The following is a 13,298-nucleotide window of genomic DNA, read 5'->3' as shown; positions in this document are numbered from 1 at the left end:
AAGACTCTAGATGGGGTAGGGTGTCACTGTGTGAGGATGCGGGCAGTGGAGGGGGTTGCAAGTGATGAGGTTTGTGGAGGGAACTAGGGATAGCTGTGGGAAATAGGGTCTCTGGAGGAGGCTTGGGGTCTCTCTAGGAGGTTGGGAAGTTTGCACTGGCACAGTGGAGTGACTAGAGGGCACTGTGGGGCAGGGGTGGGACACTGTTGGAGTTTAGGGGCAACATGGAGGGCTGGAGGTTCTGCAGCAATCTAGGAGGCACTGTATGGGGTTGGTAGTACTATGGAAGGTTAAGCAGCACTGTGGGGCCAAGGTCTTCCAGGGACCTATGAGCACAGAAAGGTTAAGGGGCACTATGGTTTACTATTGCAGGCTGATAGGCACTATGGGAGCTGGGGCGGCACTATGCAGGTTAAGGTATCTACACTTGACTGGAGGCATGGGAAGAGGGGGGTTCGGACCGACAGTGTGCCACAGCCTGATGCCTGAGAATCACTGACCTTCAGTACAACATTAACATATATATAATCATTTCCTTATTTCCAAATTTGATAACAATTTTTTTATTGTAATGTAACTTGTTACTTACCTCACTGTCACTATCTGACCACCATCCAACACCACTCCATTCATCTGAGCAATAAAGATAGCCGCCACTGCCTCATACAGAGCTGTACCATCCATGTTGATTGTGGCCCCAACAGGAAGCACAAATCGTGTTACTCTTTTATCAATGCCCAAGTTCTCCTCAAGACAGCGGAAAGTGACTGGCAGGGTCCCGGCGCTACAATATGACAACAGTAAATGGTATTAAAACTCTCTACATACTACAGTGAGAAAACATTTGAGAGGTTCTTGTACTTTGCTGCAATGTTAAACCAACTCCATACATGTCTGATTCTTTTTTTAGATAGCACTAGTGCCTTTGGTCAACCTTCTTGCTAATAAAGCAGGCCACATGCTGTCTCCAATTGTAGTGATAAGCTTAGGCTTGGCTTCCTGTCAAGTAGGGATGAGCTTAAGTTTGGCTCTGGGTTTGGTCCAAACCCATGGATGGTCAAACCTGGAAGTAAGCTGCCATTCTTGGGCCAATGAGCAACAGTCAGGTCATTACCTGCCCCGCAATGGAACATACACAAGGGGTGGGGATGCTTATGAAATCAGTGACCCAACATGGCGATGAGGATCAACGTCCATTGTGTACGTGCACCTCGGTGCAGGGATTTCCCTGCATGCAGCTCACTAGCCCGGTACTGACACTTTGCTTTTGTGCTTGGCCGAACACAGGTTGGTGAAGAGTCCAAAATACTTTAATTGCTCATGAAGTGAGCATATAAAACAGCTAGCAGGTTTTGGGGCAAACATGCCCCGTCTTCATCAGGGCTCAGAGATATCTGAAAATGCTTAAATGGAAAAGCAGATGTCAAATAAATCTTAAAGAAAAATTAGGGTCAAAGCTTTTTTGGCCCAACTTCTCCTGTGGGACAAAGTAGTGCACTTCGTTCTGCACTCCTCTGATGTATTTTCCATGCGACCTCATCACAGGTTATCCCCCCTCCAGTCTATCATGAACGCTGCTGCCAGACTCATCCACCTCACTAACCGTTCTGTATCTGCCACCCCTCTCTGCCAATCCCTCCACTGGCTCCCAGTTGCCCAACGGATAAAATTCAAATCACTAACAATGACATATAAAGCCATCCACAACACTGCCCCAATTTACATAACCGATCTTATCTCTAAATATCACCGAAACCATACACTCCGCATTACCTCTTACTCTCTAGCTCCCTTATCTCCTCCTCCCATGCTCGTCTCCAAGACTTCTCCAGGGTGTCACCCATCCTCTGGAACTCCCTACCCCAATCTATCAGACTATCACCTACTCTACTTGCCTTTAGGCGATCACTGAAAACCTATCTCTTCAGGGAAGCCTATCCCGCCCTCTGCTAATACTGGAATCCTCTACTCTTCCAACCACTCCATCCCCCACAGTTATTACCTATTGTACCACTCACCCCTCCCTCCTAGATTGTAAGCTCCCAGGATCAGGCCCTCAAATCCCTCTTTTAATGAACTGTATTGTTACGGTATTGTCCCCCTGTCAGGGATCTCTCCGATCCCCGCCGCGATGGTCCCGGCGCAGGCGCAGTGCACCGCCCTGTGCAGGGACACGGGCACTAGGTCCGGGCTGGCCGCGGCATTCGAGTTCGCGCATGCGCAGTAGAAGCCGCGGCCGCCCGCTGGGCACCAATGGCAGTGCAGGGCGGGATATTTAAATGGCCCTGAGCTGTCATTCAGTGCCTTCTGGTCTTCCCTGCATCCTGTGAACCTGTGAACCTGTGAATTGTAAGTTGTGACCCGGATTGTACCTGACCTTGCTGTTTTCTCCTATCCTGACCCTTGCTTTGCCTGACCTCTCTCTTGAATGCCCCTGATTGGATTTGACCTGCTGTTGCTGACCTGGCGTGTGACCCGACCATTCTATGCCCGCTGCCTTGTACCTTGCCGTTCTCTCTGTTACCGACCCGGCCCGTCTGACCTTGCTCATCCATCCATCCATCCCTTGCAGTGGGGTCTTCTGACCTCCTCACATCAGACTCTTCCCCGCGGGAGCCCTTGGCGCATACCACTACCACTGCCGGACGCACCCAGTAGCCACGACCTGGTCTCGGGGGGCTCCAAGTCCATCCCCACCATCAGGGGCCCTGGTGAACAAGCACCCTGTGACTTAGATTCCGTGCGCTGGGGACGCCTATTCAGTGGAGTGCTAGTGGTACCGCCAGGCGGTCCCTTACAGTACCAGAAGGCCATGACTGAGTCTAGAGGAGGGCCCTCGCCGCTTGAGGAGATCTGCAGGCACTTGTCTAATTTGACTCAGGCCGTATCGGCCCTGCAGGATAGATGCCAGCAGATTGAAACCCAATTCCAGACCTGCACTATATCCGTTCCTGCCCCACAGGCCGCGGTCCCCGCACCCCCAGTCGTAGCAGCCCCTGTGCTGGTTTCTGGGGCTTCCGCACCACTCCCGGCGGCCGACCCCCGAGTACCCTTACCGGAACGTTTTCACGGGGACCGCACACGCTTCAGGTCATTCCGTGAGTCCTGTCTTCTTTATTTTGAGTTACAACCCCGGACCTTCGTGACTGAATCCATGAAGGTGGGGCTCGTCATCTCCCTCCTGCAGGGTGAACCCCAAGACTGGGCCCACCGATTACGGGGAAAAAATGACCCTCACCTTAGTTCGGTTGACATTTTTTTTTGACGCAATGGCCATCCTGTATGATGACCCGCAGCGGGCAGCTTCTGCTGAAGCTACTTTGTACACGCTCCGGCAAGGCCGCCGAGCGGCGGAGGAGTACGCGTCTGAGTTTAGGCGCTGGATGGGGGACACACGCAGGAACGAATTCGCACTCCTGCATCAGTTCCGTATAGGCCTATCAGAAGGTCTGAAGGATGAGCTCGCCCGGGTGGAGGTGCCTGAGACTTTAGAGGACTTAATAGCACTGACCATTAAAATTGACCGTAGACTGCGGGAACGCAGGTTTGAGAGGTCCGGCCAGGGTCAAGGAAATTCCTGGGGGTCTTTTCAAGGTCCCAGTCAAGCACCTAGGCCAAACGTCCAGAACCGGCCACCTGGAGATATCCCTGAACCCATGCAACTCGGCCTGGCACGGCCTAAACTATCTCCAGAGGAATATCAGCGCAGACGATCCCAGAACCTGTGCCTTTACTGTGGTGAAGCTGGCCATATGGTACGATCCTGCCCGCAGAAACTGAGTAAGTGCACCTCTTCTTCCTTATCCATTGGCAATGTTGGTCCATCCCAATACTTAGTGGTGCACCTTTCCTTTCAGCTTCCAGAAAGGACCGTGGAAGTATCGGCCATAATTGATTTGGGGGCATGCAGCTGCTTCTTGGACATTAATTTTGCTCACCAGCAGGGTATTCCTCTCCAATTTAAACAGAAGGGGTTCAATATTTATTTGGCCGACGGTTCCCGAATAAAATCGGGGGTAGTGAACCAGGAAACCCCCTCCATCACCACTGTCATTGCCGGCCAGCACCAGGAACTCCTTCGCCTGGACGCTATAGCTTCACCCCTCTTCCCAGTCATTCTGGGGCTCCCATGGTTACGGGCCCATAACCCCCAGATTGACTGGGAAACCGGAGTAATCTCGTTCCTTTCCCCATACTGTTGGGTATACTGCCGCACTTCGGGCCCGGGGATCCCCCAAATCCTCCTGTGCTCTGAGGGGGAAGCTGAACTAAAACAAGTAATCCCTGCAGTCTACCATGGGTTTCTAGATGTGTTCAGCAAACGGGGAGCCGATTCTCTACCCCCCCACCGCCCTTATGACTGTCCCATTGACCTGTTACCCGGTTCAGAAATTCCTTTTGGGCGAATCTTCCCCCTTTCAGAGCTCAAACTGGGGGCCCTAAAGGAATATCTCGATGACAGTCTCCAGAAGGGGTTCATCCGCCACTCCACTTCACCGGCGGGGGCGGGAATTTTCTTAGTTGAAAAAAAGGACAAAACCTTAAGGCCGTGTATAGATTACAGGGAATTGAACAGGGTCACGATAAAGAACTGTTACCCACTGCCGTTAGTGCCAGAGTTGTTCCAAAGTTTAAAAACAGCAGTGGTTTTTACAAAGCTGGATTTGAGGGGGGCGTACAACTTGGTTCGCATAAGGGAGGGGGACGAGTGGAAGACGGCCTTCCGCACCCGCTTCGGCCATTTTGAATATTTGGTCATGCCGTTCGGGCTGTGTAATGCTCCGGCCACGTTTCAACACTTTGTAAATGATATTTTTAGAGACTTTCTGGATGTCTTTGTTATCGTTTATTTAGACGACATTCTGATTTTCTCCCCTTCTTTGGGGGAACACAGAATACATGTAGCAAAGGTATTGGGGCGATTGCGGCAGCATGTCAGAGAAATTTTGTTTTGAACAATCCAGCATTGCCTTTTTGGGCCTGATTATCTCCACCGCGGGGGTCGCGATGGATCCCCAGAAAGTCGCCGCAATACTTGATTGGCCTGAACCCACGGACAGGAAAGGCATCCAACGATTTGTCGGTTTTGCGAATTTTTACCGGAAGTTCATCAAGAACTTCTCGGGTCTGGTCTCTCCCATTACTCAGCTAACCAAGCTGGGAACTCGGTTCAGATGGACACCAGAGGCGCAGGAAGCTTTTGAAGCCTTGAAGAAGCTGTTCACCTCGGCACCCATTTTGGGTCACCCAGACGCCGCCCTGCCCTATATCTTGGAAGTAGATGCATCAGAGAATGCGGTAGGTTCCATCCTCTCCCAGCGGAAAGGCACCAAGGAACTGCTCCATCCTGTAGCATTCTTCTCACGGAAGCTTACCCCAGCGGAGAAGAATTATGATATCGGGGATCGAGAGCTACTGGCGATCAAGACGGCGTTAGAGGAATGGAGGTACCTACTGGAAGGTGCGGTGCACCCCATCTTAATATTTACTGACCACAAAAACTTGGAATATCTGAGAACCGCCAAGCGTCTTCGCCCGCGACAGGCAAGATGGGCACTATTCTTTTCAAGATTCAACTTCCACATTACGTACCGGCCTGGATCAAAGAACACTAAGCCCGATGCGTTATCACGTATGTACGAGGATGCCAAGGAGATCCCAGTACCCGACACCATCCTGTCCTCGGGTAACTTCTTGGCCCTTCAGTCGGACCTTCGTTCCAAGCTAATGGAGGCATCCACAACCATCTCTACCCCAGGCGGAGGGCCGCTCCAGAACAAGGGGGGACTCCTATGGAGGGAAGATCGAATTGTGGTGCCGGAGGAAGCCCGAACCCTGGTCTTGGGGCATTGCCATGACCACCCGATGGCGGGGCACTTTGGCCCAGAAAAGACCCTGGAACTTCTCCGACGCTCATTCTGGTGGCCGGACATGGCTAAAGATTGTAAGGGCTATGTAAGGTCCTGTATCACCTGCCAGAAGAACAAGCCAGCAAGAAACAAGGTTTGGGGTCTGCTGCGACCCTTACCGATTCCTGAACGGCCTTGGCAAAAGATCTCGTTAGATTTTATAGTCGAGCTTCCACCATCACTAGACCACACGGCAATCCTGGTGGTCGTGGACCACTTGTCCAAGATGGCCCACTTCATCCCGTTGAAGAAAACCCCCTCGGCGGCCGAGACTGCGCGAGTCTTCATTCGTGAGGTAGTAAGGCTGCATGGGGTCCCCGAAGACATTGCCTCGGACCGGGGGGTCCAGTTCACGTCCAGATTTTGGAGAGCACTGTGCAAAGCCCTGGACATCAAATTGTCTCTCTCCTCTGCGTTCCACCCTCAAACTAACGGTCAAACCGAAAGGACCAATCAGACCCTAGAGCAATACCTAAGATGCTACACTTCATTTACTCAAGATGACTGGATGCCACTTCTACCCCTAGCGGAATTTGCGTACAACAACGCCCGCCACTCAGCGACGGGACAGTCCCCGTTCTTTGCCAACTATGGCTTTCACCCAGTCTTCCTCCCGGATTTGGTCACGGAATGCCCAGTACCAGCAACGCAAGATGTGGTGACGTTCTTCTCCGCGAACAATAAGAAGCTTCAAGAGGCCATCAGTCGGGCCCAGGAAGACTACAGGAAGGCATTCAATAGGAAACGGAGAGGAAATCTGGTATTGCGGCCTGGGGAGAAGGTTTGGCTAGCGACGTCCAATTTAAAAATGCTTTGCCCGTCAAAGAAATTGGGACCCAAATTTATAGGCCCCTTCTGCATTAAACGGATGGTTAACGAAGTGGCCTACGAACTCGTCCTTCCTGACACGCTCAAGATCCACCCAGTCTTCCATGTGTCCCTGCTGAAGCCAGTAGTCCCTGATGCCTTCCCTGACCGGGAATCTAGACCCCCGGAAGCCGTAACGGTCGAGGGAGAAGAAGAATTTGAGGTTGAAACAATCCTGAAGTGTCGAAGGAGGGGAGGCCAGACCCAATTCCTTATCAAATGGAAGGGCTATGGCCCTGAGGACAATTCTTGGGAACCAGCCCATAATGTCCATGCACCCAGACTTGTCCGGAGGTTTTTTCGCGATCACCCGTGGTCGAGAGATCGGGTGGGCATCCGGAGGTTGCCCGTAGGGGGGGGACAATGTCAGGGATCTCTCCGATCCCCGCCGCGATGGTCCCGGCGCAGGCGCAGTGCACCGCCCTGTGCAGGGACACGGGCACTAGGTCCGGGCCGGCCGCGGCGTTCGAGTTCGCGCATGCGCAGTAGAAGCCGCAGCCGCCCGCTGGGCACCAATGGCAGCGCAGGGCGGGATATTTAAATGGCCCTGAGCTGTCATTCAGTGCCTTCTGGTCTTCCCTGCATCCTGTGAACCTGTGAACCTGTGAATTGTAAGTTGTGACCCGGATTGTACCTGACCTTGCTGTTTTCTCCTATCCTGACCCTTGCTTTGCCTGACCTCTCTCTTGAATGCCCCTGATTGGATTTGACCTGCTGTTGCTGACCTGGCGTGTGACCCGACCATTCTATGCCCGCTGCCTTGTACCTTGCCGTTCTCTCTGTTACCGACCCGGCCCGTCTGACCTTGCTCATCCATCCATCCATCCCTTGCAGTGGGGTCTTCTGACCTCCTCACATCAGACTCTTCCCCGCGGGAGCCCTTGGCACATACCACTACCACTGCCGGACGCACCCAGTAGCCACGACCTGGTCTCGGGGGGCTCCAAGTCCATCCCCACCATCAGGGGCCCTGGTGAACAAGCACCCTGGGACTTAGATTCCGTGCGCTGGGGACGCCTATTCATTGGAGTGCTGGGGGTACCGCCAGGCGGTCCCTTACACCCCCACTATAATGTAAAGCGCTGAGCAAACCGTTGGCGCTATATAAATCCTGTATAATAATAATAATCCCTAATTCTACTTCCCCTGGGCCAGAGAAGGGAGAGGGCAGTCAGGTGCAATACCCAACTAGTTCTCATCTGGGACTACCTAATTGCAGATCTTGGAATTCCTTGCCAAGAGATACCCTTAAGACAGCCAGGTGAAAGAGGAACGATTCATCTGGGGCCCTGAGGTGGTCCACCAGAGGGGAAACCAGTGCTCCTTAAAGAGACAGTTGCTACTTTTTTTAGTCCACATTTTTGTACAGTTTGCTGAGAAGTTTGTCCTCAAGTTTACAGTTCTTTGGGCATCCCATATATCCCTAGACTCCATCCAAGTTGTTAACCCCTAATAAAAACAACAAAACCAAGCACCAGGATTGTTTTACTGACTCTTTGTGTAAAGATGTGTAAAATGCAAGTTGCCTGGCCGTGCAGAGGGGTTGAGCGCAACACATGCAACAAAAAGTACAGCGCCACATTTTGCTGTATGAAAAAAAGGCTCAGTCCTGCTTCCACCAGAGCATGGTATCTTTTACAGATCCCCCTTCACCTCTCCACACATTCACATCAAACAGCTGAGCGTATGGTTGCCATTCTTGGAAACCCTCCTGCTTAGCAGATCCCTTGTAATGATATATGGAACAGACTAACCAACATCCAATGGATAGAAAGCAGATGCGCTATCGCCTTTTTAATCTCTGTCTTCATGTAAAACATGAAATGTACACACGAGGAAACCAGGGTGGGCTGCCGCCACACAAATGGATATATCAGAACAGGATACACTTTTAAACTTCATGGGAAGACTGTTCAGACCTCTCGAAATTAAAACCAGCCTGCACCAATTTTTTTTATTTTTTGTAGGCGGGAGGAAAGATTACCTGCGAGAGCCAGCCGTGAAATTAAATTTGCTGCAGCAGGGGAAGGCAGCACAGTCTAGAGATATTTAGTGCGGCAGAAGGAGCGTTTTGCACTCTTTTTGCCAAATAAAATAAACACCAGTTAACTTCCAGCTACTGGTAGGCTGTGGCCTTCATACCCTCCAGCTGTAAAGTATCAGTTAAGGGTTGTCTCCTATTACTATACTAACAAACTTCCAACTTCTCAACAAGGAGTGAGGAGGGAGGGGTGACCTTATGATACCATTAGAGTATGCTGCTTTCATTATAGGGGAAGCAGGGGCCTTGTTCCCTTTGTTTCTTTTGTCTTATAAGCTCAGGATGGAATTAGAACAAAAGAAAAACTCAACAAATCTGAGCAAAAAAATAGAAAAATGCAATTAAAGCAGAAATCCAGCCAAAAAACCCCCCAAAAAACAAGATAATAAATGAATAATGCAATAAAAGCTAAAATAACAAAACCAACTTTTGCTGCAATATTCACCTTCAACCCAGAGATTTCCACGGCAGTACTTTTTTCTGCCACTAGATGTCATTAGTCTGATGGCCAATATCATTCGACCTGCTTCCTCTGAGCCCAAGCATTCCTGGACCCGCCCCCAGCCTGTGACTGGACAGTGAAAGGAGAAGTGGCACAGTCTCTGTCACTTTGCTTTCTCCTCCTATCAGTATGCTTCCTGTGAGTACATGAATTGATTTTTCCTCTCTGACAAACAGGAACTGCAAGAGGCTGATACCAGGTACATTCAGGTACGTACACTGCTTGTATTTAAAAAAAAATATATATATATATAATTTAATAATGTATCAATGATTACAGAGTGTAAAATACTGTATTATCTCGATATTTTGTTTAACTTGTACTGTTAAAAAGCAGATATTAGATATTAGGTTAAGGAAAGCTACTAACACAGAGTTGAATTATTTTATGTCTTTTATATCTGCCTAGAGTTCACCTACAAAATAATTTGTAAACCCTTACATACACCCAATGAAGTGCCTGGTCTCAGGTTATACACAGAGATGAAACAAATGCTCCTGCATAAGTTGTACTTGTTTATTTGTAACCATCTCATATCCACAGGCTTTCAAAGTATATTGTTTATGCAGCATTCCTGATTGTCAAAAGGCAGGGATCAGGGATCTGATGTCACACATTGCACAGCATAGAGCAGGTAGCTAAATATAATTTGAGACCTGAGTGGAAAGAATAGAAACTCCCTCATGTATATTATATTTACCTGCTCTATACTGTGATTTTGCACAGTGCAGAACCGATCCTGCTTTTCTCAGGTAGCCTGCTGGTGCTTCTGGCCTCTCCCTCCTGCCGAGTGCCCCCAGAGCAAGCAGCCTGCTATGGGGACACCCAAGCAGGCTCGCTCTCGAACCACCGCTCTGCATGTCTATTCACACACAGAGCCTGTGGCTTGGCCCTGCCCCCTCTCTCTCCTCATCAGCTCACTCTCTGTGATTGACAGCAGTGGGAGCCAATGGCTCAGCCAATGAGGAGGCAGAGTACCCAGAGAGCTGAGGCTCTCCTGCAGATCGCTGTATCGCGATGGGGCTCAGGTAAGTATTAAGAGGGTCTGGGGGCTATTGCACACAAAAGGTTTTTTACTTTCATGCATAGAAAGCATGAAGGTAAAAAATGTTAAGCCTTAAAAACTTTAACTTAAAATGACCAACGTTGAGATGTTCCAGTCATTGGTGACGAAACGCGTTGGTGCAGCTATGGCGTGTGATGTCATCTCACACCAGGATGCAGCAGCCATCTTGTGGGTTTGAAACATCTTATCTGGTATGATGACATGCTGATTCTAACAATTGATATGTGTACGTGCATTTCTTTGAATAAATAGCTTGTTTTATTGGCCTACTAAACTATGTGATGGTTTTTTTCTCCTTGGGTTATCATCTCCTGCCGATTAGGCTGTATCGCTCTGTAATTTATTGGAAGTTAGCCTGGAGGAAAGATCTATGGAGAGTCTTTCTTTAAAGTTTGTGTTGGTTCTACTCTGCGCTGTTGGACCATTCCTTTTTAGGGGATCAACAAGTTCTGGTAAGAGGCTGTGTGTTTGGGTTGGTGAAGGTTCTTCCTCCTATAACACCTTTTTGAACATCAATATCTACAGTGTAGCCTATTGAGGCTCTACAGGTGGACTCTATTATATCTTTTTTCTAGCTGAAGTGCGCCATTTACTTGTGGAAGGGACTAGTTATCACATCTTTCAATGAAGTGTTATCGCTTTTTTAGCATTGGCTCTGCACCATTTTCTGTATATATATATATATATATATATATATATATATATATATAAAAAGACATTGAGCCTTTATTTGAACTGTAATTCAGTCCAGGTGTTCTGTAAGCTATTTAACCCTTATAGAGATTTTAGAATTCATCAATATACAGTACAAAACCTTATTACATTAGAAAAAGGGTAGATATAATAATGGTGCTCTCATATTTTGCCCAGCAAAGATAATGGCACAAAGGTGGAGATATCGTACCTGGAAGCTGTACCAAGGGCGGTAATCCAAGCCTGGAAGATACCAGCCAGGAAGGAGAACGGGCTTTTCCTGGTGATTGCGAAGTACAGTAGTGGCAAGAAGATGGCTCCATGGATGATTAGTCCAATGATGACAGTAACCATGTACATTCCCAGCTGCCTTGCGACCTGTTCCAGGTCTTTAATGGCGATGATTTTCCCACAGATTAGACAGGCGATACCAAAAGGAGAGTACCTAGAAACACATTGGGCTCATTAAACCAAACAAAAAATGTTAATGTAGTGCAATCGGCCCCTTTTATGTTACATAATCCTCTGGTGTATGGAAAAAATACTTGCAAATAAGGCATTTTTGTAAACTACTAGAATACTGCAAATATCCAGGTTCTAGATTTCCCTAATTTATAAGGTATAGCAATGTGCTTTACAAATGGGCTCCACAGGATCAGGGGTCCAAAGCTGACAAATCACAATAGTCATGAATGGGGACTGTTTAATCAATATTTTTGATAGAATTTTTTCTAGTTACAAGAGTACAGATGACCATTCCTGGATCCCCCCTTCCTTCCCCTAAACTGATATGAAAATAGATCAACCCTTTAACAGTGAGGAATACTATGAAAATGACATATTCATATCTAAAAATAAATGATTGACACGGTAACACAAATGCCCCAAACTAGACATCGGGACGGTAACATATGGAGTTGGACATCGATCCCATCTCCTGTGTTCCATCTGTTACCTCTTGACCTCTACAGCCATGTATGGTGGGTATCCATCAGCTGAGGTCATATACCCCTATGGGGGTATCTTTGTAAATTACTACTTCTGTTTTTTTCTAATATATGGTCATGCATTATGTTAGATTCATGAATTTTCTGCTTAATTGTATTATTTGTATATTATTATATTTTGTTTCTTTTTTTTTAGTCAGTTGCACCCCTTGAACTCCTGAAGAAGCTATCTGCGAAACATGTTGGGATATCATCAACACCCCCCCCTCCCATTTTTCTTTGACTACACTGTTTGTTGTGTAATAATCCATACTATATACTGTTGATATTCATAATGATCTATGTTGGGGGGGAAATGATGTTGCGTGATTCTGAGCTGCTTATGGTTTATTTCTGCAATGATAATGGTTTTTAGAGGAGTTTTCCCCCAGTACATTTTAATGAAATTTTTGGAATGAAATTTTGGTTTTAGAAAAGGCTTTTTTTTTTTAGTGTTTTCTGAGGAGAGGTTTTCAGCACCATTTAAACTCACAATCATCCTTCTTTTGGTTTATTTTTGATATGCTTCTGGGACGGGGAGCTGATTCATTCAATTGGACCTGTCACTTTTTTCTTGGGACTGTAATATAACTTAAAGATGAATTCCAGATATGCATATTTTATACAGTTACATTGGTCCAGCCTGGACTACTGTAACTATGTATACACCATACCTGTCTGAAGCCCCTGAAAGCTTGAAATCTCTGTGCATTCTGATTACAGGAGGTTGGCTGCTTGGCACGGGTGCCATTAACAGCATTTTTTGAATGAATGCAAAGTGTTCTCTGACTGGATAAAGTGGAAAGGCAGGCAGTGAGGTCACACTCTCCATCTTGTATAATTAGAGAACACTTTGAATTCATTCAGAAAATGCAAACCATTCTCTGAATGGTGCCCATGATAAGTGGCTGACCTCCTATGCTTAGAATGCCGCAGGACACAAAAGCAAGTGCGTATCGCTGGTGCAGTGGCGTCTACTTCAGTAATTTCCAGCTTCCAGGGGCATCAGCTAGGTATGAATCCACAATATAGTTAGCCGACAACTCAGAAGTTTCTTAATGTAAATGAATTTTGGTTACATAAATACAGGAGCCACAACGCGTTTTGGCTTTACAAAGGCTTGTAAAAGGCTTTGTAAAGCCGAAACGTGTTAGTTTGTGGATCCTGTCTTTATGTTCAATAAAGATTTACATTAAGAAGCTTCTGAGTTGCCAGCTACCTATATTGTGGATTC

At 47.8% G+C, this 13,298-nt stretch overlaps 1 protein-coding gene across 3 annotated transcripts in view; it reads right to left on the bottom strand.

Moving 5' to 3' along the window:
- SLC1A2 (solute carrier family 1 member 2) overlaps window positions 1-13,298 on the bottom strand; it is a 204,733-nt gene that overhangs the window by 40,140 nt on the left and 151,295 nt on the right. For all 3 annotated transcript variants that reach the window (XR_016312711.1, XR_016312710.1, XM_089677354.1), the window contains exons 7-8: window positions 11,290-11,523; window positions 590-784 (exon numbers count right to left, since the gene is read on the bottom strand). Coding sequence is in view for 1 of the 3 variants with exons in the window: in XM_089677354.1 (XP_089533480.1) it covers window positions 590-784; window positions 11,290-11,523 (429 nt within the window). In the remaining 2 variants the exon portion in view is untranslated. The remainder of the gene's footprint in view (window positions 1-589; window positions 785-11,289; window positions 11,524-13,298) is intronic.

Source organism: Staurois parvus, unplaced genomic scaffold, assembly GCF_062004578.1.
Source record: "Staurois parvus isolate SC_StPar_1 unplaced genomic scaffold, SC_StPar_1.0 ptg000184l, whole genome shotgun sequence".
NCBI lineage: Eukaryota > Metazoa > Chordata > Amphibia > Anura > Ranidae > Staurois > Staurois parvus.
The sequence above is the reverse complement of the archived record's forward strand: the minus strand, read 5'-3'. Positions and strand labels throughout refer to the sequence as shown.